The sequence below is a fragment of the Saccopteryx leptura genome, chromosome 10 (assembly GCF_036850995.1).
Source record: "Saccopteryx leptura isolate mSacLep1 chromosome 10, mSacLep1_pri_phased_curated, whole genome shotgun sequence".
NCBI lineage: Eukaryota > Metazoa > Chordata > Mammalia > Chiroptera > Emballonuridae > Saccopteryx > Saccopteryx leptura.
Window position 1 is genome coordinate 5,058,180 of NC_089512.1, and position 27,098 is coordinate 5,085,277.

At 57.0% G+C, this 27,098-nt stretch overlaps 1 protein-coding gene across 3 annotated transcripts in view; it reads right to left on the reverse strand.

Annotated features, from left to right (window-relative positions):
• Positions 1-1,041: 1,041 nt before the first annotated feature.
• Positions 1,042-27,098, reverse strand: part of TEX264 (testis expressed 264, ER-phagy receptor) — a 32,153-nt gene continuing 6,096 nt past the window's right edge. For all 3 annotated transcript variants that reach the window (XM_066352037.1, XM_066352036.1, XM_066352038.1), the window contains 3 exons: positions 17,698-17,919; positions 5,170-5,338; positions 1,042-1,610 (listed from right to left, as the gene is read on the reverse strand). In XM_066352037.1, the coding sequence (XP_066208134.1) occupies positions 1,312-1,610; positions 5,170-5,338; positions 17,698-17,919 (690 nt within the window). In that variant the 3' untranslated portion in view covers positions 1,042-1,311. The remainder of the gene's footprint in view (positions 1,611-5,169; positions 5,339-17,697; positions 17,920-27,098) is intronic.

Below are 27,098 nucleotides of genomic sequence, written 5' to 3' on the forward strand. Positions count from 1 at the left end.
CGTGCTGAGGTCAGAGGAGCCGCACAGCAATCTCAGCTCACTCACCAAGGCAGCCTCACAAACGATGGATGCAGGGCTTCAAACATGGCGCCAGCCCGAGGCCCATCACGGCCCGCAGCGAGTGGACTGCACAGCTCCACGGCACCGCAGCACACGGATACATGGCTCCACGCCCGGCCTCGCGTACAGTGTGCCTGAGCAGTCACTCAGCAGTACACGCAAACACACAGACACACTCAGCTGTACACGTAGACACAGCCATGACACATAGCTTAATGTGGACAGTCACAAATATACGACCATACAGCATGCTCATGAATAAATAATAAAGCCACCCCTGGCTCAGGGGGCTCACTCCCTCTGTGGACACACACACAGCCGTGTTCATGGACACACTGCTGCACAGAATGATAGTTTTACATACAGATACACACAAAAAGACAACTTTACACATGAACACACAGCCACACACACACGCAGCTATACGGCTACATAGCCACACACAGACAGCCTGCCTCACACCCCTGTAACACAACCACAGTTACACACAGAACACAACATGTGCACACAGCCACACAGCCATCTGCACCAACACAGCCATAGCCGGGACAAACTGCCACCAGCAGACCCACCCACAGGCACACACACAGGTACACAGACCCTGGCAGGCAGAGCAGGGACATCCTTACCTGCTGGGCAGACATCATCACGAGCATAGGCACACTGGAGTCACAGACACAAACGCATCCCTTGGAGGCAAAGGCAGGCTGTGAGCTCCCCACTCATGAGCCCCAGAAGGCACCCTGAGCTGGGATCCCACACCCCCTGCCCTGCCCTTCAGCAGCCTGGGGCAGCCTCTGGCTGGCTGCGATGGAGGGGCAGTTGTCACCTGGGCCACAGAGCAGGGAACGGAGGGCTCCCCACCCCAGAGGTGCTGGGCCCCCTTCCTTCTGCTTTGTGGCTGGGGTGCTCCTGCCCACTCCTAGCCTACCCTCACAGGGCTCCCCAAGGTGAACAAACAAAAGCACAGACTAAATCCAGTGAAAGAAGAAAATCTTGCTTTATTCTGGGTCTTGGAAGCTCCAACATGAATTTGAAAAAGGATGTAACAGAGGCTGGGAGAGAAAACAATCCCGGCTCCTTTGGCCATAGGAGCCACAAGGGCAGTAAGGAGGGGGCTTAGCTAGAGGCCGGGGTGGTCCAAGTTGGGTCCCCTGGGAGCCCTGCCCCAGCCTGGGCCTGGAAGGTGGAGGGCCGAAGAGTCTGATCAGGTCCTTAGTGACTGCGCCATGAGATGACATGGGCCACGGGTTACTCCTCGCCCTTCTCAGGGGCACTGAGCTCCCGCAGCCACTTGGGAGTCCCCAGGGGCTCAGCCTCACGGCTCAGCCTTGGCTCCCCCGGGGGCCCCTCGCCCTCCAGGTCCAGTTCCTCAAAGGAAGAGCCGCTGGCGCCAGACTCGCTGTAGCTGTGCTCACTGCGGGTATCGCTGTCGTCCCAGCCACAGCCACGGCTCCTCACCCCGGGGGACAGGGTGGCAGCTGAAGTCTCCCGACTGCCAGGACCCACCTCCAGGCTCACAGAGCTCGTATCACTCATCGTGTCAGCTCCTGGGCCGGGAAGAGGGAGCGGATTAGCCAGGACCCCCACCCTTTCCTGCCTCCTCCAGGAAGAGGAAAGAGCTCTAACACCAGCCCCACAACTCAGCCTCCAGTGCGCTCATGAATAATAAACCCCCCCCTGGCTCAGGGGGCTCGTTCCAGCTGCCCTCTGCCCTCTGCTCTCCGCCCTGACTGGCTGCGGCTGCCCTGCCAGAGCTCAGGGAGTGAGGGGAGGGGGCAGCCTACTATGCACCCCACTCCCTACCCCGAATTAGCCTCAGCTCCCTGCATTCCCACAAAGCGTCCATTAAGGACCAGTGGGCCCTGGGGTAAAAAGCTGAGGGTGGAACAAAGGGACCCAAGGGGTGCCCCTCCTCCACTCCCCATTTCAGGCTGGGCGAGAGGTTTGTCCAAGGCCAGCTACTAAGTGTTGCCGCCCTCCCCCATCATGTAGGGCTCCTCAAGGAGCAGCCTATGCAGGGAGTCAGCTGGCCCCAGCCCACAGTGAGCCCGGTTTGAGGAGGAGACTGGGCGGAGTGGGATGGAGAGTCCTGAGAAGCCCTCTCCCAGCCGCACAGGGGAGGGTGCTGAGAGGGAGCACTTTAAGGGTTTTCTCTCCCTGTCTGGGTCACCCCAGAGGAGCCCTTACCTACCCCCAACCACGGGTGGTTCTTGAGCCACAAAGCAGAAGGGACCATGAGAGCACTCTGCTGGCAGCCGGAGAGCCTGGGACAATGCTGAGCTGGCTGAGGGTCCGGATCCCCCCAGCTGCTCCTCCCACACCCCCATGTGCTCCAGGCAGGCAGCCCGGCATCTGCCCTGTTCAGGAGCAACCCCTCAATTCAGCAGATGAGGGTGGCAAGGAGGGTCGAGGAGCTCAGGCCCGCTGGGTGCGGGACTCCAGACTGAGAGGAGGGGGCACGCCTCCTTTCCTGTGTGAGGGCTGCTGTCAAACAGCACAGAAGGTGAGGGGTGGGCCAGCTCCCCAGATCCCGTCTCCACAGTGATGGAGCCCCAAGCCAGGTGTGGCCAGGGACTGCTCAGCATTTGGACTTGGCCTGGAACTTTCCTGAGCCTTAGCTGGGGTCTAGGGTGGGGTGGGAGAATGTGGGTCTACAAACCTCCAACCCCCTTAGTCCTGAGATGCCCTCTGGGCCCTACTGGCAGAGATGCAGTGAGCCCTGGAAGTACCAGCTGATGAACCAGGACCTTTTCCTTTCTGGGGCCCTCGTCAAGGCTCCCAGGGTGCAGGCATTTAAGAGTGAGCCCACCCTGATTTAGGAGTGGTTCCTCTGACCTTGGGTCAGGACTCCAGCCCTTCCTTCTGCTTAAATGATTATCAGTGCCACAGGGGCTGCAGGTCTGAAGGAGCAGAAGAGGGAGACCGTCCCTCCGTGGACCCATTAAACTGGCATGTTCTTCCCACCCACTGGCTCTCTTGGGACCCAAGTATGGAAACCTCCCTCTCCCGGCTCCTGGGAGGAAGGAGCCCCAGGGCGCCCCTTCAGGCCTGGCCCAGCATGCTGAGATGAGGACAGCCCCTGGAGACATGTGGACATTTCTGGCAAAGGTTCAGAAGGCAGGGAAGCAATACCCCACCTGATTCCCCAGGGCTGGTGGGGCAGGGAATGAAGCAGCCACCTTCAGTCCAGTCCCTACCTCCTCCACTGCCCACAGCTGTGCAAGATCAAATATTCATCGCCTCTCTGGAGCTAAATAATACATCAATATAATAACAGGCACAAGGCAGCTAATCACCCCCTTTCACCTCCCAGCCCAAGAGGGGCCCCAGCAGGGAGGCGGGCAGGGGCAGGACAAGCCTTGGGTGGCCAGGTGCCCACCATGCACTGCATGCAAGTGGCATGCACAAGGCAGGCAGACACCCAGAGTCTGCCCCGGCGTCAGGGCAGACCCTGTCAGAGGTGGGCAAACCTCTCAGCCTCCACACCAGGGAGGGGGCAGGCAGCCTCGTGGGAGGACAGGCCCAAGAGCAGGGGCATGGAAGCTCGGCCGTAGCCAGCTGTAGCAGGCGCCAAGCAGTCCTTCCACAGCCCTGGCTGGCGGCGTTTGGGAGGAAGGCTGGGTGGGTGGGCCAAGGAGGGGGAGAGGCAGCAGAGGCAGGACGGAAGGTCAAGCACGCCCCCTTCCAACTCTGGGGACTGCCTGGGCCTGCTGACCTTGGGCCACATCCTGTGCCTTTAGTAAGGATACTGAAGTGTATCTGCCAGGCACTACAGGAGGGTGGGAGCGGTGCCCCATGGAGGTAATTAAGCAGCAGATGAAGCTAACTGTGTTAGACACAACCCCTAGGGAGTGGTGACTGCCTCTTCTACTCACCACCCCTGACAACACATGGCTCTCTAGGATGACCTTGGCTGTTGAAGAATGGATGGACAGAGGGAGTCTCCTAAAGAAGGAGGTGAAGAGGGACAGCCACTCTCCTCCCAACCTGTACCACTCCCACAGGTCCTGGACCTCCAAGACTCACATAAGGCTCCATAAGCACAGCCTAAGAGTGGACTCCTGGGAACAATGGGGGTGTTACCAGCAGGCCTCCTCACCCCTGGGGACAGCTGACAGTCATAAGAAGTCATGGAGGCTCTGGCCAGTTGGCTCAGTGGTAGTGTCAGCCTGGCATGTGGATGTCCTGGGTTCAATTCTCGGTCAGGGCACACAGGAGAAGTGCCCACCTGCTTTTCCCCCCATTCCCCTCTCGCTTTTCTCCCCCCCCCCTCCTGCAGCCATGGCTTGATTGGAGTAAGTTGGCCCTGGGTGCTGAGGATGGCTCCATGGCCTCCACCTCAGGTGCTAAGAATAGCTTGGTTGCTGAGCAACTGAGCAATGCCCTAGTTGGGCAGAGCATCAACCCCTAGTGGGCTTGCTGGGTGGATCCTGGTCGGTTGGGGCGCATGCGGAGTCTTTTGCTCTGCCTCCACCCCTCTCACTGAATAAAAAAAAAAGTCATGGTGGGGGTGTGTGCTGAGGACAGGCAAGCAGGCAAGTATCCTCCGGCCTGGATCTGGTGTATGAAGGCTGGCTCTGGTGGGAGGGGCTGGGCTCTGATTGTCTGCCCCCTCTGCACGCTCTGTGGTGGCTCTTTGGCAGGGAGAAAGTGGCTGCTCTGGGCAGGGCCTCATACTGGGGGACAGGAAAACACATTGTTCCCCTTCTTACCTTCCAGATCCAGTGCCAATCTTATTTCCTGACGAGCCCCACCCAAGTGACGCCTTTCCTGAGCAGCCTCAGCCCCCTCCCACGGGCATGCAGCTGTCTGTGATCTGTGTTTCCAAGGGTACTCCTGTGGCATCTGATGGGAATCCGGGCGGAATCTTTGTATCTGTGTTGCCAGGGGTAACATGTATGAATCCATACCTACATGGCCCCATGTGTCTGGGAACAGGCAATTCTGCCTGTGGATCCTGGGTGGGCAGCTCTTCTACCACCTCGGCCAAGCTTAGCCTGGATACCCACAGTGCAGCCCAAACAGGGAGGAGGCTCCTCAACCACACCCCATATGCCCAGAGAGAGGGCTCCAGGGGGGCCCATCTCACTCCCCTGCCCTTTGTACCTGTGCCATCCATCTGGGTGTCACTGGCCTCCACAGGCCCCCGGCTTTTCCGCTCTGTCTCCTTCACCTCAGGCACATAGAAGTCTCCCTGCCGTGCCAGCGGGCACATGAAATAGATCTGGTCTTGCTGGTAGATCTCCAACCGAGGGTGGGCACACAGCTTCCGCTCCTTAGCAGAGATGAGCAAAAGGTAGAATGAGCCCTATGTGGGCCTGAGTGGCCCCCCAAACTGGCTACTATTTATTCCCTCCTAGGGGGTTAGCTCTGCCTTCTTGCCCAATCTCCCTCAAGTTCCAAACCCCTGCTGAGGGAGGAACACAGAGACCCATACCCTAAGGGCAGGGCCCTACACTCCAGGGGGCCATGGTCTGAGGGCCCAGGAGCCCTTGGGACAACACCCTAGGACAAGTGTAAAGGACCCAGGAGCCTGGTACTGTTCATTCTATGTGCATGTCTGGGACCCAAAGAAAGCACTGGTCTCACACAGCTAGAAAGCTTAACACCTCGGACAACCCAAGGACAGGGGCCCCATGAACTATGGCCCTAGGCGCCCAAGTCAAGGTCTGACTTGCCACACTTTCCATCCCAGGCCCCCCGACTCTGACCTCCTCTCCATCCCGGAAAATCTGACTAACCCACAGATGACAGGAGAGGCTAGTGCCCTGACCCTTAGGCCTCCAGCCCCTGCCCTTCCAGACATGTTATTGACAAATCCTGGACAAGGGCTCCAGGCCAGCTAAACCACTCTTTTACTCCCATTCTCCTGCAAGTGCAGGTCTATGCCAACCTCTGAGACTATAAGATGCGGTTGGTTCCCAGACTTTTTGGAACCTGGAACCAGTTTCAGCCGAGGAGGAGGAGCCAGACCCTAGGCTGGAGGGGCTGGCTGGACAAACAGATCTAACACTGGACATTACTCCAACCCCCTATGGGTTCAAGTATCAGCTCACAGGGCCCCAAATTCTGAGACAGGCACTCCACTCCCCTCAGCCCCAGAACCCAAGGCTCCCTGTCCCCCAGTGTGGATGGAAGGGGACACAGACGGAGGCCAGAGTTGCCCTGAGGCAGGCAGGAACAATCAGAACAGCAGTCAAGCGCATCTCGCTCCTGAGCCCGCCCCCCTTTCCTGCAATGGAGCGCAATTACCCACTAAGATGACTGTGAGGTCCCTGCCCTGTCACTGCGCACAAGCCAACCTTCACAACGTGGTTATTTATAGCACCCGCCGGCTCTCACCACGAGCTGAAATGAACCTTCCACTTAGCAGTAATGAGAGACTTAGTGGCTGGTGGGGAGAAGCCATTCCAGAGCTCCACGTGTCTGCCTGCTTGGCCAAACCCATGCTGAGGAGACCCTCTAATTAAAGCGAAGAGGGGCAAAAATGAGCCTCAAGGGGAGAGAGGGAAGGAAGACTAAGCCCCAGAAATTTCTCCAGGTGGGCCATCCGCAGCCAGCTGGAGGCAGGGTGCATCTAGGTGGATGGCCTGGCCAAAGGTCTCGCTGCAACGCAGCCTCTGACTCCATAGGTGACCCAGGCAAGATCTTGTATCTTAAGGCTCCCTGTGCTCAAATGCAGAGTGAGACACCCTAACCCTGACACCTCCAGGGTCAGTGAAGGAAAGTCACTCTTTTGAACAGTGTTGAGTCCAGTCTTTTCTACCCACCTGGGTGCTCTTCGGACTATCTCATGAATCCATGCCCCAAGCTCCTCCCATAACACACCGACAGCTGCCTCTGCTTCTCCACCTGCCCCCACACACCCAGCCCTGGTTCTCAGGGAGAGGCTGGGGAAGAACACGTCCGGAAGCAGGAGCAACCATGTGTTGAGACTCTTCTAATATCAGCACTTGGGGATGTGCATCTGCCAAACCTGGACCCCTCTCAATGAGATGGGCCATGTCACACCAAGGTCAAGGTGGTTTCCTGAAGAAGCCGGAGGCAAAAAAGGGACAAGGGCCCCTAAACTCAATCAGGACACGGCCTTTACCAACATCCCCATGCGCTGGGCATTCAAACGGTCCACAGGGAAGAGCCTTAGTGGCCACTGGTTACCTGGTGGCCCATCTTTTAAGGGCTGTAGATAGCTGGCTTCTGGGGAGGATCCCAGGAACCAAAGCCTGTGCTCACCCAGAAATTCCAGGGATAATGAAGCCCTACCTCAACTCTTGCCAATACTTGAGTCTTCCTAGCTTCCCTCTGGCAGTGACGGGGAAGATCAGAGGCAGTAATGCTCTTTCCACCCTCCTCTCTCAGCTGGGCATCAGGGTGTGCAGTACCAGGGTGGGCAACACCAGGCAGCCACCCATGCCACCTGCTCTGCCAGCCCCCTCATTGGCAGGCAGGAGGCAGCTCTGCGGATGCTCTGCGCATCTGCCTCCTCCAGAGAGGCCAGCTCTGAAGTTGCCTGGCTGTGGACAGCCCTGTTGTCATGGAAACTGCATCCTCCATCCTTGCCCGTCGCCTTCATCTCAAAGCCATCGGGGAGAACAGAAGAACAGGAGAGACAGAGGAGGGAGAGCTGTGGCCTGGCTACATAGCCCCTCCTTCCCTGCCCAGCCCTTCCTCCTCACAGCATCCTGTACAGGGAGCACCAGCTGCCCACACCTGCCTCTACGCCCGTGGAGGGCACCCTCATACCCAAGCCCAGCCCGGTCCTACCTCCACCATCTGGAGACCCTTGGGGCTCCCTGATGGAGGGAGGTGTGGAGCTAATTAAAATCTCATTGACAGCTCAGCCCCAAGTCATTTTAACACATGCTGGGTCCTGTCAAAATTCAGACTCTGGGGCATGGAGAAGGCAAAGGCACAAACTTTCCACCTAATCCCACAGGCAAGGAATGGATTTAGAGACGTCCCTGCAGCCTCTCTTGGGAGACCCCCTCGCTGTGCCCTGCCCTGAGCAACAATGAATCCAGTAGTGGCTAGGGCTGGAGGGTGACTAGTCATACACCCTGTCCCTAAGTGATCAGGCAGAGGACAAGGCCTTTCCCTTCTAGCCAGGTGCAGCCGATGAGGGAAGAGGGGCCAACCCTCAGGTCCCCACTACACAGCAGGAGCTGTGGCCCAAGCAGCATGTCGATGAGCGGATAGATATTGAAAATCATTGAAGGAAGGCAAGGGCAGCTGCCTCTCTCTCAGCTGGCCCCAGGGAGCCCTTGGAGAGCAGACTGCCAAGAGCCAAGGACACCAGGTCAATGCCACACTAAACTAATACTGCTAGGAAACGGGGCCTGAAGTCCTCCTGGCCCTGGGCATACCCCTCCCCACAGCGTAGAAAGCCAGAGGCTCGAGGATGCATCACTGGGAGAAGGGAACTTGCTCTGGCCACTGAAGCCACGGGCCATTTGATGAGGCCACAACCCAGGGCAACTCACTTCCACACACAGATTCAAGGGGGTCTCAAGGCCCCTCTCCAAGGTGGGAGAGATGCAGACGTCCACAGTCCTCCCCATCTAACAGAAACAAGTCATTTAATGGTCGAGCGGCCGTCAGGAGCGGCTAGAAACGGGACACAGGAATTCTAGTCCCTGAGATGCACCTCCAAGGTTTCCCACTCACCTGGACCTCCCTCAAGCAGAAACAAGGAGACATGGGACACCACCTGTAATGCAGGCATTTCCAGGAGACCTCAGTCACCAGCAGCTCCCCCACCCCCATCCTGCACTCACAGCGGCTCACTCCACGGGAGTGCTGGCAGATGAGGCAAAGGGCAGGGCATACGAGGCTGCTACGGCTCCTGCCCCAGCCACCTCGGAGCACCCCCTCCACATGCTACCACGCACTTCCCCCTCACCTCAGGCGGTGCGCATCGCCCGGGTGGGGGGCAAGCATTCAGCCCATGCAGCTCGGGGTTTCTGCCAAGGGGCTCACTGGCATGCTGAGCCAAGGGTTCCCACAGGACCTACAGCACCTCTCCTGGTAGTTCTTCCTGAATTAGGGGAGGAGAGGAAGGAGAGGAGCGAGAAGTTCCTGAACCACCCTCAGTGAGTGTTCTATGTCAGCTAGGCGTGGGGGCAGAGAGGTCACACCCAGGTGAAGACTGAGGCAGATCCCACTCCAGGCCACCTAGAGGCTAGGTCTGCTCAAAGCTAAGTGACATCACCTGACCAGGCAGTGGCGCAGTGGATAGAGCGTAGGACTGGGATGCGGAGGACCCAGGTTCGAGACCCCGAGGTCGCCAGCTTGAGCGCGGGCTCATCTGGTTTGAGCAAAAGCTCACCAGCTTGGACCCAAGGTCGCTGGCTCCAGCAAGGGGTTGCTCGGTCTGCTGAAGGCCCGCGGTCAAGGCACATATGAGAAAGCAATCAATGAACAACTAAGGTGTTGCAACGCGCAACAAAAAACTAATGATTTTTGATTGATGCTTCTCATCTCTCTCCATCTATGTCTATCCCTCTCTCTGACTCACTGTCTCTGTAAATAAATAAATAAATAAAATTTAAAAAAAAAAGCTAAGTGACATCAAATCCGCCAAAGGATGAGGTGCAGACCAGCGACTGGGTCCCACATCTCGTGTACAGGCCCAGGAAGGGATGAGGTCTGCTCCTTGTGTCTCCACCCAGTCCCAGCCCCGTGTCCCCGTGTCCCCTGCCTCACTGGGTGGAGGAGCCCAGTCCTACCCACCCCTCCACGCCAGGCTGGACAGCTGCTGCATCCCACCCGAGGTGGTGGCATCTCTGCACTGGGTGAAGTGAGGCATGCTTATTTTTAATTACACAGACACCAACGCGCACCCTCCTGCACACAGCAGTCCCTGCAAGTGGGGGCTCAGGCCCTGGAGGCCCCTTAGGCAGCTGGTCTGCATCACAAGAGCAAAGTGATGCCGAGTGATGGGAGGGGCCCAGCAGGGCAGCAGCGGAACGTGGCACATTGTTATTATTCTGCCCAGGAACTTCTGTCAAATTCCCTCTCCCTGGCTCTCTCTCATCTCCACTGGGCCTCCCCACAGCCGCTGGCCCAGAACCTAAACCTGTCTGCGGGGCGGGAGGTGACAGCAGGGAGAGGTGCAGAAGGGCTGGTGCACACCCTCCCGCTCAGAGCAGGAGGGCCCCAAGCTCTGAAATGACAGGCAAAGGAGACAAGGAGTGAGACGAGGCTGCCAGGGACGGCGGAGAGAGGGCAGAGCCTTGACCTGGTTACTGAGAGATGCGTGGCTTCTCTCTGGATCTCAGTCCCCTAACTATAAGAGACTGAAATAGAGGGTCTCGAATGGTGAGGAACTGGAAAAGATGAATAGAAATACCATTACTTAAAGATAAGGCAATTGTATACTTGAAAACCCCCCCAAAACCAATGGAGAAACTACCAAACATTAGGGTCACGCCTGACCAGGCGGTGGCGCAGTGGATAGAGCGTCGGACTGGGATGCAGAAGACCCAGGTTCGAGACCCCGAGGTCGCCAGCTTGAGCGCGGGCTCATCTGGTTTGAGCAAAAGCCCACCAGCTTGAACCCAAGGTCGCTGGCTCCAGCAAGGGTTACTCGGTCTGCTGAAGGCCCGTGGTCAAGGCACATATGAGAGAGCAATCAATGAACTAAGGTGTTGCAACGCACAACGAAAAACTAATGATTGATGCTTCTCATCTATCTCCGTTCCTGTCTGTCCCTGTCTATACCTCTCTCTGACTCACTCTCTGTCTCTGTAAAAAATAAATAAATAAAAATTAAAAACAAAAACAAAAAAACATTAGGGTCACAAAATTAACAAAAGCACTGCATTTTTCTGCGCAAGAGTCAGACAGAAAATATAGTGGAAGCAAGCACGAAAGACTCTCTTGGGGTCGGGTCTAGCCCTTGGTCGACCTCGGAGCCCCCCTGAATGGCAGAGGAGCTGGGCACAGGCAGGAGCCCGGGGAAGACTGAGAAAAGGGAGGTGTGGCGGAGTGGGGCGTGAGGCACTCGCCGTGCCTGGCACCCCAGCCTGCTGTGCCGCTGCCGCCACTGCCTGAAGACTTTTCATTTTCACCTCAGAGCCGGCAGCTTGCTATGCAATTTACACTTCTGCTCATATTCCTGCACACCCAGGACCCGGTCTCCCAGCTCGCAAGGGGGGCCTCGGGGTCACAGTGACCAGAGTAGGCTGGGGCACTGAGAGGAAGTAGGGGAGCAAGAAAGGTGATTCCCTCTAAGCAGGAACAGGGGACACCAGCCTGTAAGCACCCCGGGACCTGGGTGGACCGGGAAGCTCCCAACACCACAGCCATCCCCAGGGCCCAGATGGCCAATCCAAGCACATCTCAGACCTGCTCTGCCCTCCTGGGCCTGCCTGGAGCAGGACAGAGGGCTAGGGGGCACAGCAGTGAGGAACCTATGGTGGGCTACATCCTGGGATCCCACCACTCTCCCTTCTGAATGTGGGAGAGGAGCCAGGGCCTCCCGATGATGCCGGAGCCATGGCAGGCGCCTCTCCAGGACCAGCTGCTCTGTGCAGTGCGGTCCGGGGCCTGGGACCTCGTCCCGACAAGCTGAGGACATGTTGCTGACTGATTACCTAACAGCAGGACGGCTGCTCAGTGCAGAAGGAGGCAGGAAGCCAAGCCCCTGGGAGCCAGAGGAACAAGGACAGGTGGGCAAGGACAGGTGGGCGAATTTGGATGGAGAGAAGACGGGGAGGGGAGGTGGGGGAGCCCCTGAGACCTCATCTCAGAATGGCTCCTCTGACTGACAGCCCCCCAGGAAAGCCCTTCTCTCCGGAGCCCCCCATGCATAACCAGACAGCCAACCTCTCCTCGTCCAAGGGCTCTGCTGAAGGGCAGAGCTGTTCTGCTCTGGAGGGCAAGCCCCCACCTGTCTGGAGAAGAGCAACAGTTTTTCCCTGACGAGTCCCATCTGCCTGGGGAGGAGCGCTCCCTCTGGATTGGTGACGGCCCAACCCCACAGCACCACCCAGACAAGCCGCAGCCGCCAGGGTCCTGCAGGGCTGCCAAGCTACCATATCTGAGCTGGTATTTTGAGAGTGGTAGCTCCCACGCCCGCCCCAGCAAAGGCTGGCATTGTGTCTGGTCCTGGGGTAAGGGAGTGGGGAAGGGTGAAGTCAGAGAGGCTGAGGGCCAGGTTCCAGAGCCTGGCCAGCAGAGGGGAGAGGCCTGGGCTCCTCTGGGTACCCTCACATCTTTACATCCAGGTACATGGCAGGGGTGGGGTCTCCTCTCAGCCTAGGGGTGGAGAGTAACTGCTACTCTCAGCTAACTTCTGTTACCCACATTCAGAGTTCAGCTGTGGCCTCTGGCTCTTCCTCCCTACCTCCCCACGCTCAAGTCCTGTTCCAAAGCCCAGCCCAGACGTGTCACTCATCCAGCCAGACACCACCAGTGTAGAGCCTACAGGACTCAGCCTCATCTCTTGGGCCCCAATTCTTGCTCCTCCCCTCCCACCAGGACAACTACCTACCTGTCTAGGCTCAGCCCAAATGCTACCACCCCCCGCCAGGCTTTCCTAGTGAAGCCAGCCCTCCCTTCCCTACCCTATTCCTCCTACACATGGCTAGGGCCCACGGCTGGGGACTCGGGGGGCGACAGAGTTCTGGGGCTGTCACTCAGCACCAGGTCCTGGTGCTGCTGAGTGCCCTCCTCCCCAGGCCGGGGCAGGCCAATCAGCACGTGGCAGCACTGGCAGGTGAGCCGGCCCTAGAGCCCCAGTAAGGAAACCTGGGTACAGAGCTGTCTTCACCTGACTCAGAGTGAGGACACGAGGCCCAGTAAGGCACCTGCGGCAGCTGCTTCCTTAGCTGTGACAGCTGCCAAGCCTTACCGAGTGCTTGCTGAGCAAAAGGGCAGACGAGCTCTCCCTGCCCTTGCTCCTGGCTCGGCAGCCTTCCAGACCCCGGGGCCAGAGCCCCAGTGGGCAGCGGCACGGCCCTCAGTGGAACTCAGGTGAGGAAGCACCAACTGAATGCAAATTTTGGGGTCATCTCTCTCTTCATGTTCGTCATCTTTGCTGAGCTAATATAGGAGGATTCCAAGTTTATTTCTAATAAGGGATGCCTCCTGACACCTCAATGCAATCATTTACTCCTCCAAACGAAAGCTCACAAGGTCATCTGGCCTGTAAACCACAGAGGCTGAACTTCTTCAGTGGAAGCAGACAAGGGTCTGAGTGCAGCCTCCTCACCCCTCCTCACCCCTGGTTTCCAGGGGAAACCTTAGCATAGCCCCCAGGCCCCTGCTCAGAGCAGTTGTGCTCAGAGCAGTCTGACAACTGCGGTCTGGGACCCCTGCCCACTTTCAACCTGTGGTATAACCCCCATCTTCCCAGTTGACCCTTTTTTGTTATTCGTTTAACAAATATTTCTTGAAAATCTTGTTGAGTGCCATGACAAAATAGGATGAGGCATGTAAAGAGCTTAGCAAAGATTTTAGAATGTTGGAGGTGTTGGGTAAGTAGCATTTTACTCAACTGAATACCTAATATGCAAAGACAGAGCAAAAGCGATCTGTCTGCTGGCTTACTACTCACTACACCCCCACCCACCCTGCCCCAGTTCCTCTCCAATTCTATGGAGAAAGAGCCACTGTCTGACCTCCAGGGCCTGCCAGCTCTTCCCAGACAACCAGCCTCCACTCAAACCATGCCCTGTGCTTCCCCAAACTCAGGAGATGTCCAAACACCACAAGGACCCTCCACCTAAAAACTCCCTGGGGAAGGGGGTGCATGAAGATGATAAACCTGCTGACAGAAAGTCAGGCCCAGGGGTCCTGGCTGCCAGCCTCACACTCAGTAACCTCCCCCACCAACTGCTGCAGACAGCCATGACCAGGTGCAGAGCTCAGGCACGTCTCGGGCACGGCCCACACTGGGGTCCCCGGAACTCCCACTCAGGCCTGTCTGCTCCACGTGCTGACCTTCTCGGTAAGACTGGTTCTGCCCCGTGGGGAAGCTGGGGACTTGTTCTATTGCTCTGGGCTGACATTTGGGCCTCACCATTTCGAGGAGGCTCAGTTCTCTCCTACAGCCACCAGGGTCAGGCAGTGCCCTTCTCCTGCCCTGGAGGCCACCTCCAGCTAGGGCATCTTCCACACAGACTGGTAGTCACACCGCACCCAGGGACCCTCACACACGTGCACACAGTGCTCAACCTAGGGTCCCCCAGTGGTTTCCACGAAGGCTGAGTCCCAGCTCCTAGGGGTCAGCCTGCCGGGCTGCCAGGCTGGGGAAGGCTAGCCAGAGAGCCAGGGCTGCCACACAGACCACAACGCTGGGACTCAGCCATCCTGGGATCCCCACAGAGGCTTGACAAATGATTCTCCCTGGGTTCCTCACAGTGACCCCCCAAGACCCTTGCTGGCCATGAGCCCAATCCTACCCCAGGTTCCGGCCCATCTATAACCACCAGCTCTCTGAGACCACCTCCCGGTCCCCACTCCCTCCTGAGACAGAAAGCAAAACAGCTGCTGTCATTCCATGTGAGGCCACTTCACAGCAGACCAACCTCAGACCCAGAGAGAAAGAGAGATGGAGAAAAAGAAGGACGTGTGTGTACATGTACAAGCGTGTGCTCACACACACACACACACACACACACACACACACACACACACCACACGTGTGGTTAGAGGCAGCCAGTTCTCAGGGCTGGGAGAGTCAGAGGAGCCCAGGGTCTCAGTAGCAGCCTCCTGCCACTGGCCCCAGGGCAGCAGGGATGAGCACAGGTGTAGGAGGTAGCCTTACATTCTCCTGTCTGTTTTCTGAGAGAGGCACAGGTCACCTCCTGTCCACTACAGGCTGACTCAAAAACAGAGCCAGCCCCTTCCTGGTTTTGTTTCCCAAGATGTCAGGTTAAACACAGCAGCAGAGGAGACCCCCACCTCCAAAACCCAGCAGAGCACCTTGGGCCATACCTCCAGGGTGGACGGACTGGCATCTGTCTCTCTCTCCCAGCTGGTGACCAGGCCAGCATGCCTCACAGACATCCTGGGAGAAGCCCCTGCTCTCCCCTCTACCCCTGGCTTCCCCATCCGGGGCAGGAAAGAAGATGGAACTCCGCCTGCTCCAGCCCCACCCCAGGAGAAGCAAGTGCAGAGTACATCTGACAGGCTTCCACAAGGGGAGGCGAGGAGTTAGTGGGGAGAAGGGGGAGGAAGGGCTTTCATCAAAGACGTGATGTCAAAACCAGGCAACTTGTGAAGCTGTCAGGGGCCGAGAAATTTGGACAAAGGTGTCTAAAAATAAAACCCCAAAGCCAGAAAAGGCTTTGGTGGCTGGGTTGCTCGCCACCACACCACATGCCACGCATCCTGTTCTGGGTGTGGAACACAGAAAGCCTCTTCCCAGGGGTGTGCTTCCAGATTGGCCCTGAGGTGGATGGAGGATGGCACAGACAGAACGGAGATACCACACACCAGCCCTGCCCTGGGTGAACTGGGTGAGCCCCCTCATCCCAGGAGGCATGCTGAGCGGCTTCAGGCACGATGTCTCCCTTTCTGCCCTCGTCACACACACCCCGCCTCCTGCCTCACCCTGCCCCCCCTCAGCCTCCAGCCCACCCCCACTCCAGGCAAGCACATCCTCCCCAGCACCCTTCTGGTTCCACCCTGCAGCTCACAAAGAAAACCACCTCTGTCTTCTTTGTGCCCCTGCTCTACTGAAACAACAGCCCTCCTTTTCTTCTCTTCCTATCCTTGACCACCAAGGCCACGGGTGGTGACCCGGGGTCCCACGATTCATCCCCAGCCCTGACACCAGATGTTGGCACCCCCTTAGCCAGGGGCTGTCTGAGTTTCCCCTTCCATCACCGAGGCCTTCTCCCTTGGTCTAAGCTGCTCTGGAGAACAAAGCTACTGGGTTACTACAACCCCACCGAGCTCATATTCCTGCTGACTTTCTTCTGTTCCCTGACCCCAGCCACACTGGCCATGCTCTCTGCAGTCTTTGCTACCACAGGGCACCCCTAGGGCAAATGCTGTCAACAGGTTCACATCCTCAAACATACCCACACGCCCCACCCTCTCTGAACTCCAGACTCCACACTCCCTGACAGCCAGCAATGCTGGTTGCCCTCAAACCAGGTCCTCCCTCAGCCCCACACACCTCAGTGAAAAGCAGCCCTGCAGGCTTGCCCATCTGCCCAGGCCACAAGGGACCAAAGCCTGCTGACTCCTCTCCTCCTTCTCCTCCCCAACGTCCATCCACCCAAAGTCCGTCAGTTTTACCCTACCCCGACCCCAAACAGAGCAAATCTCCATCCTTGTCACATCTCTAGGGCTATGGTCCCAGCCCCAGCCCATCCACACTGAGATTCATGACAGCCCCCATTATACATGACCAGTCCCTCCCTCCTTCTCCCTCCCTCCCTCCCTCCTCCCTCTCCTCCTCCTCCTCCCTCCCTCCTCCCTCCCTCCCTCCTTCCTTCTCCCTCCCTCCTCCCTCCCTCCCTCCCTCCCTCCCTCCTCCCTCCCTCCCTCCCTCCCTCCCTCCCTCCCTCCCAGGGCCAGTACAGCCTATCCTGTAGGGGCATGGCTCAGATCACCATAGTTTCCTGATGAAACTGCAGTGACTTCCCACCGCCTTTAGATCAAACCTGTCCTCTCCCTCTGCGCTGCTCAGAACCTCCTGACCCCCTTCTCCGAGGGCTCAGCTCTTCTAGGGTTCTGCTTGAGAGGTGACTCCTCCGAGAGGCTGTCCCTGACCACTCGGCCCAAGCTGGCCCCGTGCCTTTCCTCACCCTGTTCTTTCCTAGACATATCCCATCCTTGTCTGAAATGCATAACCCATCTCTACACCTCACTGTAAGTGCTGATTTCACCCACTAACACCTCACGTCGTGTCCAGCACAGCACCCAACTCACAGACGTTCGATAAATACAAGCTGAATAGGTGACTAGCCAATTGTTTTCAACCCCAAATTGGGTAACTGCCCTAGCACTCAAGTTCACAAAACGTTTTAGAGGAAGTGACAGGGAAAGTTAAGAAAAGAAAACCTCTGTGGCTAGAGGCCCCATCAGATCTGGTGGCTAGCTCTCTGGCTTCCTCCAGACAGCTGGGTCTGCCAGTGTTGCCAACAACCAGATCGGGCACTGGAGGAGAGGAGGCCTGCCGCTGCTAGCCTGGTCCTGGCTCAGGAAATGGGTACATTAGCCCACGCAGAGGCAGGGCCAGGGCGAACACATGGACACCTGGGGCTTGCTGGCCACCAGGAGCCTCAGGTCCTTTGTCCTGCATGCCTCTACCACAATGGGGTCATAGTGGGACCGTGCATCCATCTGAGTCTCGAGCAGGGGCTGGGGCACTAAGGATGTCTCTGGTCCAAGCCAGAGCTGAACGGGCAAGTCTAGGTTTCTGAATGAGCTCCTGTGAATGAAGCTCCTAGCACACACTGAAGGGCTCCCAGGTCTCGGGCACCTGGAGGGGAGGAGATGCAGCAGCCTCTGCCCACCTTCCTAGCTTCGCAGGCACCTATCTCACGAGGGCCCCAGGGCGCTGCCTTCTCAACACCCCCTTTCCCTCCCAGCCTGTCAAATCCTCCCTGGCTCCCACTCAAAGTACTGGCTGCCTTCCCTCTCCCCCGACACACACCCACCGAGCCTGTGTCTCACCTTGATGTAGGCATCCAGCGCAGGATGGACGCGGCGGGCAGCCAGCCAGATGGAGAGGGCTGTGGTGTAAGGGAAGGTGGCAGTCACCACATGGCTGGGTGCCGGGAAGGAGAACACCTTGAAGCCAAATTTCTGGTAGAGCTTGATGAGTTCAGGGGAGGGTGATTCTTCTCCTTCACTCAGAATGCTGCCCACTGCACAGCGGCACTTCTCGGGGGGCTCCTGGGGAGGGACAGCAGGGGTGTCCGTGTTGGGCAAAGAAAGAAAGCCCTCAGGCCTCTTGCCTCCTGGGTTCTGTGTCAGCTCAGGCCTGGCAGAACCACCAGGTCGGACAGGCCACACAGTCAGACACCAGGACAGAGAACTCCTTCCCTGCTGGGACCTATCCGTGGCCCAGGCCTGCGGTATCCTGCTGGAGGACTCATCCACCCCTTCCCTCGTTCCCCCCAACCATCATGCCGCTGCACACGGGCTGCAGGAAGCAAGACTGTGCTGAGCTCCTCGTCCCCATTCCCTCAGGCAGCTCCCCCCCCCAGGCCTCCTCCCCGGGCCACGCCCCCCCCAGGTCCTGCCCCTGCTTGGATGAGCCGGAGACTGCCGGTCCCCCCCAAGTCCCTCAGGTCTCTCTGGGCTCTAGGATCTGCACGGCACTTGGCTGCCCTCCCGTCCCTGGCTCCCACAGACTCCAGCCAGGTGGGAAAGGCCAAGCACTTGGTATCAAGGGGTCCCAGTGTGTTGCACCTCCTGCCACCAGTGTGTACAGCCCTTGGCTGAGCCCCCAGAGCTATAGTTCCTGAATCAAAGAGACTCACCACAGACCTCATGCCCTCAATTCCAGGTTTTCTTTGACCCCTGCACGCAGGGCCCCCTTAGCCCTGAATGTAAACTCCCTCTGCCTCCACTGGCTCCTCTTCCCAGGCCACATCCCCAGCACTGTGAAGTCATTTTCACCTGTCCTCACCTCTGCCCTCCCTCTGGCCTTTTTCAAGCTCTACCAACAGTCCCCCGGGGGGTTTCCCGCCCGCTCTGCCTCCTACTCTGGCCGGCCCAGCCCAGCCCTGTCCTTGGTGTCTCACTTTACCTGGCACTTGGGCACCAACTCCAGGCTCTCACCTCTATGCAGACCCTGGGGTCCCCACCTCCCTGTGGCTATGGACCTCTGCTGCTCCTTGAATCCTACGTCATTAAGCCTAGCTCAGGGTTTTAGTGACAGGCAACATGGTAGTGGTCAGGACCACAGCTTCTGAAGAGAGACAGGCCTTTGTGTGAACCCTGGGCTGCATGATTCTGAACAAGTCCCTTCTGTTGCTTGGAGCCCCAGTGTTTTTATATCTACTTAAAGAACTGTCATATTCAATGAGGCCTGAGCCTGGTCAACACTCAGCAAACACTCCGTAACTGTTGTCAGCTAAGCTATTAGTAGCTATGACACAGGCCAAATAAGTGACCACTGGCTGAGAATGCCCATCCATCCAAATCCTGGAACAAGGAGCTTCTCCCTACCCATCCTTCAGGTTCAAACACCCTCTTGGGGAGCCGCTTTGGGTGGCTCAGTGGCACCCCACCTCCCACACCAACATTTTGCTGTAAATTCTTTCACACATCAAGTCCCCTCTGTAGCAGCCACTTCTCTAGGCCTGGGGCTCCTCCCACCCACCCAGGCAGAGGCGCTGGAGATCCCGCAGTTCCACCTCTTGTCCCTAGATGGCGCCACTGCCCCACTCACACCTAAAGACTGGAGGAAACCCAGAAAGGCTCAGGAGTTCTAGGACCGCCAGTGTCTGGGGCAAAGCTCATCTTCACGTTCCTCACTGACCCCAGCAACCTATGCTGCACAAAGGAACAGCACAGATTACTTGGGAGAAATGGAGGAAAGGTCACTTCCTCTCCTCTCAACCCCTGGCCTGCCTGGGTATGAATCCTAAGGTCTTTCTTAGGATCACTTCATCAGCTAGACATCCTTATCAGTCCCCAAGGCACCAGAATAGCTGTGATAACCCTGCTTCGAACCTCTCATGGCCCCCAATTCTCCTCTAGGATAAAACTCCTGAGCCCAGCATTCAAGGCCATCTTGAGCGGCCCACACAGCATTGCCCAGAATTGTCCACACTCACTTGGCACTCTTTTTCTGATCTCCAGGCCCCAGAAGGGGCCAGAACCCAGGTGGGCAGGTGCACACTGAGGGTCTGAGTGGCAGAAAGAGGGACAAATCCAGCCTCTGGTCCAGCCCACCTTGCCAAACTCCTCTCCCACTGCACCCACACAGGCCCACACGGCACTATTTGAAGCTCTCCAAACATGCCATGCCCTCCTGTGCTTCTTGCCTTTGGAATACGCTACTTCCTCTGCCTAGAATATTCTTCTTCACCCTACTCCAGAGTCCCTTCTGCCTGGGAAACCCCTGCCCACCCTTTAAGACTAGCTCAGCTCTCCTCCTCAAAGCCTTCTAATTGTCGAGAAGCAATCAAAGGTACAACTAAGTGGAAAAAACAAATTGATGCTTCTCTCTCTCAAAAAAAAAAAAAAAAAGTTCTTTTTTGTAAATTCCCTGGCTGGTTGGCTCAGTGGTAGAGTGGTTGTCCCAGGTTTGATCCCTGGTCAGGGCACACAAGAGAAGTGTCCATCTGCTTCTCTACCCCTCCCCCCTCACTTCTCTCTCTCTCTTCCCCTCCTGCAGCCATGACCATAGCTAGATTGGAGTGAGTTGTGGCTCGATTGAAGCAAGTTAGCCCCAGGGCACTGAAAATGGCTTTATGGCCTCAGGCACTAAGAAGAGCTCAGATGTTGAGAAACGGAGCAACTCCCCAGATGGGCAGAGCATCACCCCCTAGTGGGCTTGCTGGGTGGACCCTGGCTGGGACGCATGTGGGAGTTTGTCTCTCTGCCTCCCTGAATTTATATATTAAAAAGCGTTCAACTGCTCCCCACTCAGCAGCCCCTCCTCTCTGACCCCAAACACCTGTGAAGGAGCGGGTCTTGTGCTACAGGGTAACTGACAGCCTCCCCATCTCTCCCCACCAGTCCAGGCCTCCAGGCAGAAAGGCCCAGGGTCCTACACACACAGGAAGTTTTTGGTGTGTGCTCAGCAACAGAAAAATGCATGCGTGCACGTGCGCGCACAATCCTGCACCACAAGCAAACCTCTCTGCCTCCACCTTGGAAAAGAAGGAACTCCTGTCACAGAGCAGGAGAGCAGCTACTAAGAAGGGGCTCCTACTTCCTAGAGATGTCTGGGGCACAAGTGCTCCCTTCCTGCCTAAAGAGCTTCTCCATTCCACAGGCGAGGACACTTCCTGCCTCCTCTCCTGCCCTGGCCAGCGACTAAGGGGCCACTGAGGTTACTCCCCAAACTCACCTCCTGCTAAGCAGCCCCATACAGAGCTGGATCTGGGAGGAAGATGAACTAGCACCAGCAAGGAGGTAAGACAGGCCCTAAGACAAGCTGGGAAGTGGCAAGGCTGGTCTAGGAGCCGGGGAAGGCCTCTCCAGGCTCCCAGGAAAGCCCCAGCCCAGCTCCAGGGGAATGGCCCACTGAGGTTATAAAGGGCCCAGAAGGTGGGAATGTCCTGATAGCCAGAAACCTCACCATGTTAGTTTAATGCAATGTCTTTATTTGGGCCTGAACTTAGGACCTCCCAATTCCATGTTCCTGCTCCCTTTCTTCCCCATCAGTCATTCCTCTGGGTACCTTCCCAGAAGAGCTGGGCCAGAACTAGCACCAGCAAGGAACCACACCAGGGAGACAGACAGGGACAACCTACTACCACTTAGGGTGAAGGTAGGCCCATTGAGAATCTGCCTTCAAAGCAAGAATACTAGAAGAGTGTCTCCTGAGTCCTAATATGGGAGACTGGGGGTAGGTGCGGAGTCTAGCTTAGGATCTAAAGCTTCCAGGTACTAGCTGGCCCCACTGCCCCTTCTGGAGAGGCCTCGCAGTACCCCGCTCTCCCTGGTAAAAGGCCAGAGTGAAGATAGGGTCCCTGCCTGGCCAAGATCTCACTGCATCTGGAAACTGGACAAGGCTGATTACCTTGCAGGGACCAGAAAGGAAAAAGTGTCCACTGGCTCAGACAAAACCCAGGCTCTTGGATCAGAAGAAACGGCCCACCCCAGGCCCACAGCCTACATAACCTGACGGATAGCTGCACTGCCCGCCACTCCCAGGCCCAGAGCTGCTGAAGAAAGCAGGGACAGGGCACTTCACTTGCACGGGTGCTCCAAGGGAACAGAGCAGCTGCACATGCCCATGGCTGGAGGGTGAACAGTGGGCCCACTTGCCCCCCTGGATCCTGCAGGCCAACACACCAAGCCCCACAGGTCCCATCTCCCAGAGCAGCTGGTTTCCAAAGGCGCAGTGGGGTGAGCACTACTTAGGACGTGGGCAACACAGACACAAGCCAGAGGGGAGGACCTGTCCTGCAGGCTGGGGTGGGAAGTCAGCAGGATGCCCACCTCCAAAGTGGGGGAGTGGGAGCTCAGGGCTTTCTGTGAGCTCCCACCTGGAAGTCTGTCGGGGCCTTCCTCTTCTCACCCCCAAGCACAATGCTCATACCAGCTGGTACCTGACAAGGTGCTTACCATCTGCCCCTGTTGCTGTTTTTCATGCATCGGCTCATTATCCAAACAGCACTGTGCAGTAGATTCTGTTATCAACTCTGTTTCTGAGACCCAGAGAGCAAAGCTACTCAGCAAAGGTCACACAGCAAGGCAGTGAAGGAGTCAGGATTCGAACCAGGCAGACCAGCTCCAGACCTGTGCCAAACAACCCACTGTCACTTGGGAGCCTGAGAAATAGGCCCAGGCTATGACTGGCTGCACACTGGCTTCCCCCTAACATGGTCCAGGCAACCTGCAGGGGGCTAGGCCAGAGGCAGGGTTCCCCAAAGTACCAAGTCCTAGTGGCTCAAGGCCCTCAGGAGCAGAGGTGGCTCCTGGAGTGCTAAGCACCCATTAGGGCTGGGCGCTAGGCCTTATCCTTATCCTTCAGTCCCTCTAAGGAACAAAAACCCTGAGGTAGAGATTCTCAGAGAGGCTAAGCGACTTGCTCAGAGTCACAGTTGGTAAGCAGTGAAACCTGGATACAAACCCAAAAGGAAAAGTCCAAAGTTCTCTCTTCCCAGACCTTTCCTCTCCGCCTTTCCAAAGGCAGCTCTTCTGGGCACAGAGGGGCTCGCCTTTCCAGGGCGGCCCCACACAGTCAACCAGCTGTGAGGCAAAGGCCTGGACCCCATCTGCAGAAAATCATCACAGGGTGACGGGCAAGGGGGGCCTGGGCCCTCAGGAAACACCACACAGCAAGGTGGGGAATGGCACCAGCCTAGCCCACATTCCCATTACCGTTCTTGAGTGATCGAACCTGGAAAGTCCTACTCTCTCACCCTTCCCAGGCTCCATGTGACCTCAGTAGCTTTGAGGGGAGTGGGGACCCCAATCCCCCAACACAGAAGTTCCGACAGCCTGACGAGGTGCTGGTGCAGTGGACAGAGAATTGACACGGGATGCTGAGGACCCAGGTTTGAAACCCCAAGGTCGCTGGCTTGAGCATGGGATCAGACATGACTCCATGATCACTGGCTTGAAGCCCGAGGTCACTGGCTTGAGCAAGGGGTCACTGGCTCATCTGGAGCCCCCTGGTCAAGGCACATATGAGAAAGCAATCAATGAATAACTAAGGTGCCACAACTATGAGTTGATGCTTCTCACCTTTCTCCCTTCCTGCCTGTCTTTCTCTTCCTCGCTAAAATAACTAACTAACTGACAGACTAAACATATAAATAATAAGTAGTAGTTCTGACAGGCCTAAATCACAACTCTTCTCAGCCTGATCCCAACAGACTTAGTGAACCCAAGCTCTCAGTGGACTAGAGAAAAAAGAAGCTTCCTGGCAATCTAGCTACTAAAGGAAGAACTCAAGCACCCCCAGTTTCCCCACCCAGTCCCTGCCTGGAGTAAGCATCCCCTCCTAGGCCTTAGCCAGACACTGAACTGGCTGTCCTGCCCAGCTGGCCTCAGCCAGGCTCCCCACAAGAGCACGCAGACAGGCTGCTTAAGCCCCAGACACAACAGTGGAGGTGGAAGCCGAAGGTGGGGCAGAAAGTGGAGGGTCAGGCTGGCAGACAAAACAGACCTACGGACACGGTGACAGCAGCCCAGCCACTAGGGGAGAGTCCACAAGCCAGAGCTGGGCAGGATCAAGTGAGGTGCTCTTTCCTCTTCCCTTACACCCGAGGTTCCCAGCAGGGCTGAGGACACAGCACTTGTGACACTTTTCTAACTATACAAGGACAGGGCAGAACTACATCAATGTGTGTACGCGTGTGCATGCGTGTGTATGCGTGCATTCTGGTAGGAGAGGGATGACAGAGCAGGCAGGGACTGACTCTGGAACTCAACCCCCTCCTTCCGTACTTAGAAGAGGAAATGGCCTCCCTCCGTGAAGGCTGGGCCCTGGGAAGGAGAGGTGCACCTATGAGACACTGCCAGGGTCTTTCTACTTCTTGTCATGTGCTCCCTCTGTCCTGCACCCACCCCCACCCAGGCCCTCAGAGGTGGAGAATAGAATCCTTCCTCCTGCCCCATAAGAACCACTCACTCAGACCTTGCAGCCTCCTCCCACCCAGATCTCAAGATACAGGACTGACTGACATACAAACATGACTCTATCTACCTATCTACCTAATACCTGTCTCGAGAACACATACGATCAAGCAGCCTCTGATATGCCTGCGTCCACAGCAATCGTCATCCTCTTGCCTTGGCGGTGCCCTTTCCTGGGCCCACAGCCAGACCAGGTGAGGTCTCATCAGGCCTTTCTCAGGAACCAGCCTCCCCCTGGCCAGCTGAGGCAAGAGACTGAGGCCTGGAAGGGGCGTGGCTAGGGAGCTGTCAGTCCACACCTCATGGGGTAGGCAGCGTCCAACAATGGCCCCCTCTTAGTTGGTCACTCATTGCCCTACTAGCAGAGTCTGAAACAGCCTCACTTCCTCCCCACACTCACAGAGAAGCAGGTTCTGGCTTCCACTGTGCTGAGCTGAGGGAGAAAGAGTGAAGGGTGGGACACCCGAACAGCTCAGCCGACAGCCTACCCCTTCCTGCAGTGAACCCCAGTATGCAGGGTCCCATGCCCGCCAGTGTCGGCAGAGGCACCTAGGGAGCAGAAAGCCTGGGTCGTTAGGCTTCCTCAGGACCTCTCCTCCAGGCTCCCCGGACACTCCCACACCGAGAGGGGTTTGGGGACTGCTCCTTGCCAGCACAGAGTGGCACAAATATGTGTTATACTACCTGGTCTGCAGTCTCCTCCTCTATAATATCAGCAGCGTGGACCCAGAGGCCTCAGGTCCTTACAGATGGCCACGAACATCAGGAGGCCTGGGGTTCCCTGACACTTATAGGATCTCTGCCAAGCAGAGAATACACTAGCCAGCTCCCAGAGTAGAAGTAGGTGGGGTTTAAGCATCCCTGATACATCCAGGTGTCAGGATGTGACCCAACTCGGAATGGGGACACAGGTGTCTTCTGAAGTGACCCAGGACTGGGACAGGATCAGAGGGGCCCCTCTGACCTGTACTTTCACCCTCTGTGCTGGCCAAATATCCACAGTTAGACCATGGGTTCAGGCCTGGGTCATGAGTACTCAGCCTAACCCCTCAGCACACCTAAGTAGCATGAGTGCCTCTTCCACCCTTTTTAAATATCTGTTGAGGGCCAGGTGCTGGGGTGAATGCCTCAGCTATGTCATTTAATTTAATCCTACCTATGCCAGCCTACACAGAAAGCAGGTATTTTAAGACTACTCTGCAGATGTGGAAATGGAGGCTCAGAGAGGTTGTATAACATTCCCAAGATCACACAGCAGGACGGTGAAGAGACAGAACCAAAAACCTGAAATGCTGGCGTCGAGGCTGTACTCCCAGGCCATCATTCCCAAACTAGCACCCAAGTCAGGCTGCACCCAGTCAACCCTGGTGGCCAACAGTGTCTACCACACCTCTAGGAGAGCTGTATGGTGGGCTGCCTGGAGGCAGTAGCTGGGCCAGGAGGCTACGTGGAGAGCACCACATCCTCGAGTTCTTCTATCTCATTTTTCTCTAGACCACCCGCCAGCACTGACCCCAAGATATCCTGCTGCCTTGGCCATTTCCCACCCTGGACTTAGCACCTCTGACCCAAGAGGCAATGTGCTGATTCAGGAACAGGCAGACAAGCCAATGAGGAAAAACAAGGCTGCAAGGACACTCCTCCCTGACACTGAGGCCATACAGAGGGCTTCAACTGGGCCAGATGTGGAAGGAGCAGGGACTTACATAAGAGACCCCCACATGGGTGGGAGTTGGGTCCTGTCCAAGAGTTCCCCACAGGCCTGCCCCATCTCACCTGGGTCCCAGTGCTTTTGATTCCCACTTACTGCCTTCTTGAGCCATGTGACCTCAAAACCTCAATGTCTACTCATCCTTCAATCAGGTCACGTCACTTCTCACCAGGGCCCAGCCCGACATCCTCAATGGCCTCTCTGCTTCATCTCCCTCCCTCCTCCACCTGCCGTCCAGGTATCTCTCTACATTGTGTCACACCTTTCTGCCCAACCTACTGTACCTCCCACTGCCTGGCCCAGCGAACCCTTCTACCTCTTTCTCTACCCACAAAACGTCCCCTTGGCCACACCTCCCCTGTCATCCTATGTCTGCAGGCTTGGCTGCTGCAATTCCTTTAACCAGGAGGCCCTTCTAGGCAGAGCAAAATTCTACTCGTGGCTGAAGGCCCAGCTGGAGTCAACCTTCTCGCTGAGTCTCCCCAGCAGATGTGAGGTCCCCTCCTCCAAATCCACAGCTCAAAGTTCTGTGGGCATCGAGCACAGTGTCTTGTTGGAGATTCATTTGTGTGAGGCTGACCTGCCAACCACGTGAGGGGTCCTGAGGGCGGGGCCACATCTGTTCATCTCAGATGCAGGTGTCGAGCAGAACCTGGCACAGAGAGGAGTCAGCATACCCTTGTTTCCATGGAGTGCCCCAGTGAGGCCAGATCAGAAGAAAACGGGTAGGCTGTAGGCCTTGCCCACGTGAGCTCTTCAGGCAAGGAAACCAGAGCTGGGGGATTCCAAGTGGCTGATTTGCTTGGGCTCAGAGGTGGAGGCTGCAGAACCCTTCACAGAGTTGCTGTCCCATGCAGCTGTGGGCAGCACCGCCCTGGGCTTGGCAAGAGGCCACATTGGTGAGCCCTGACTCACTGCAGGCTCTAAGTACAGCCAGCCGCCCACAGGGTGCCAATGATGCTGGGTCAGTCTCTGACCCCAGCATCTTAGATATTCTAAGCAGCTCACTTGGCTCTACTTGCCCCCAAGACCCTCCCAAACCAAACAGCTTGACATCCAAAGCAATGCCTTATAACTGAGCCAAGGGTCACCA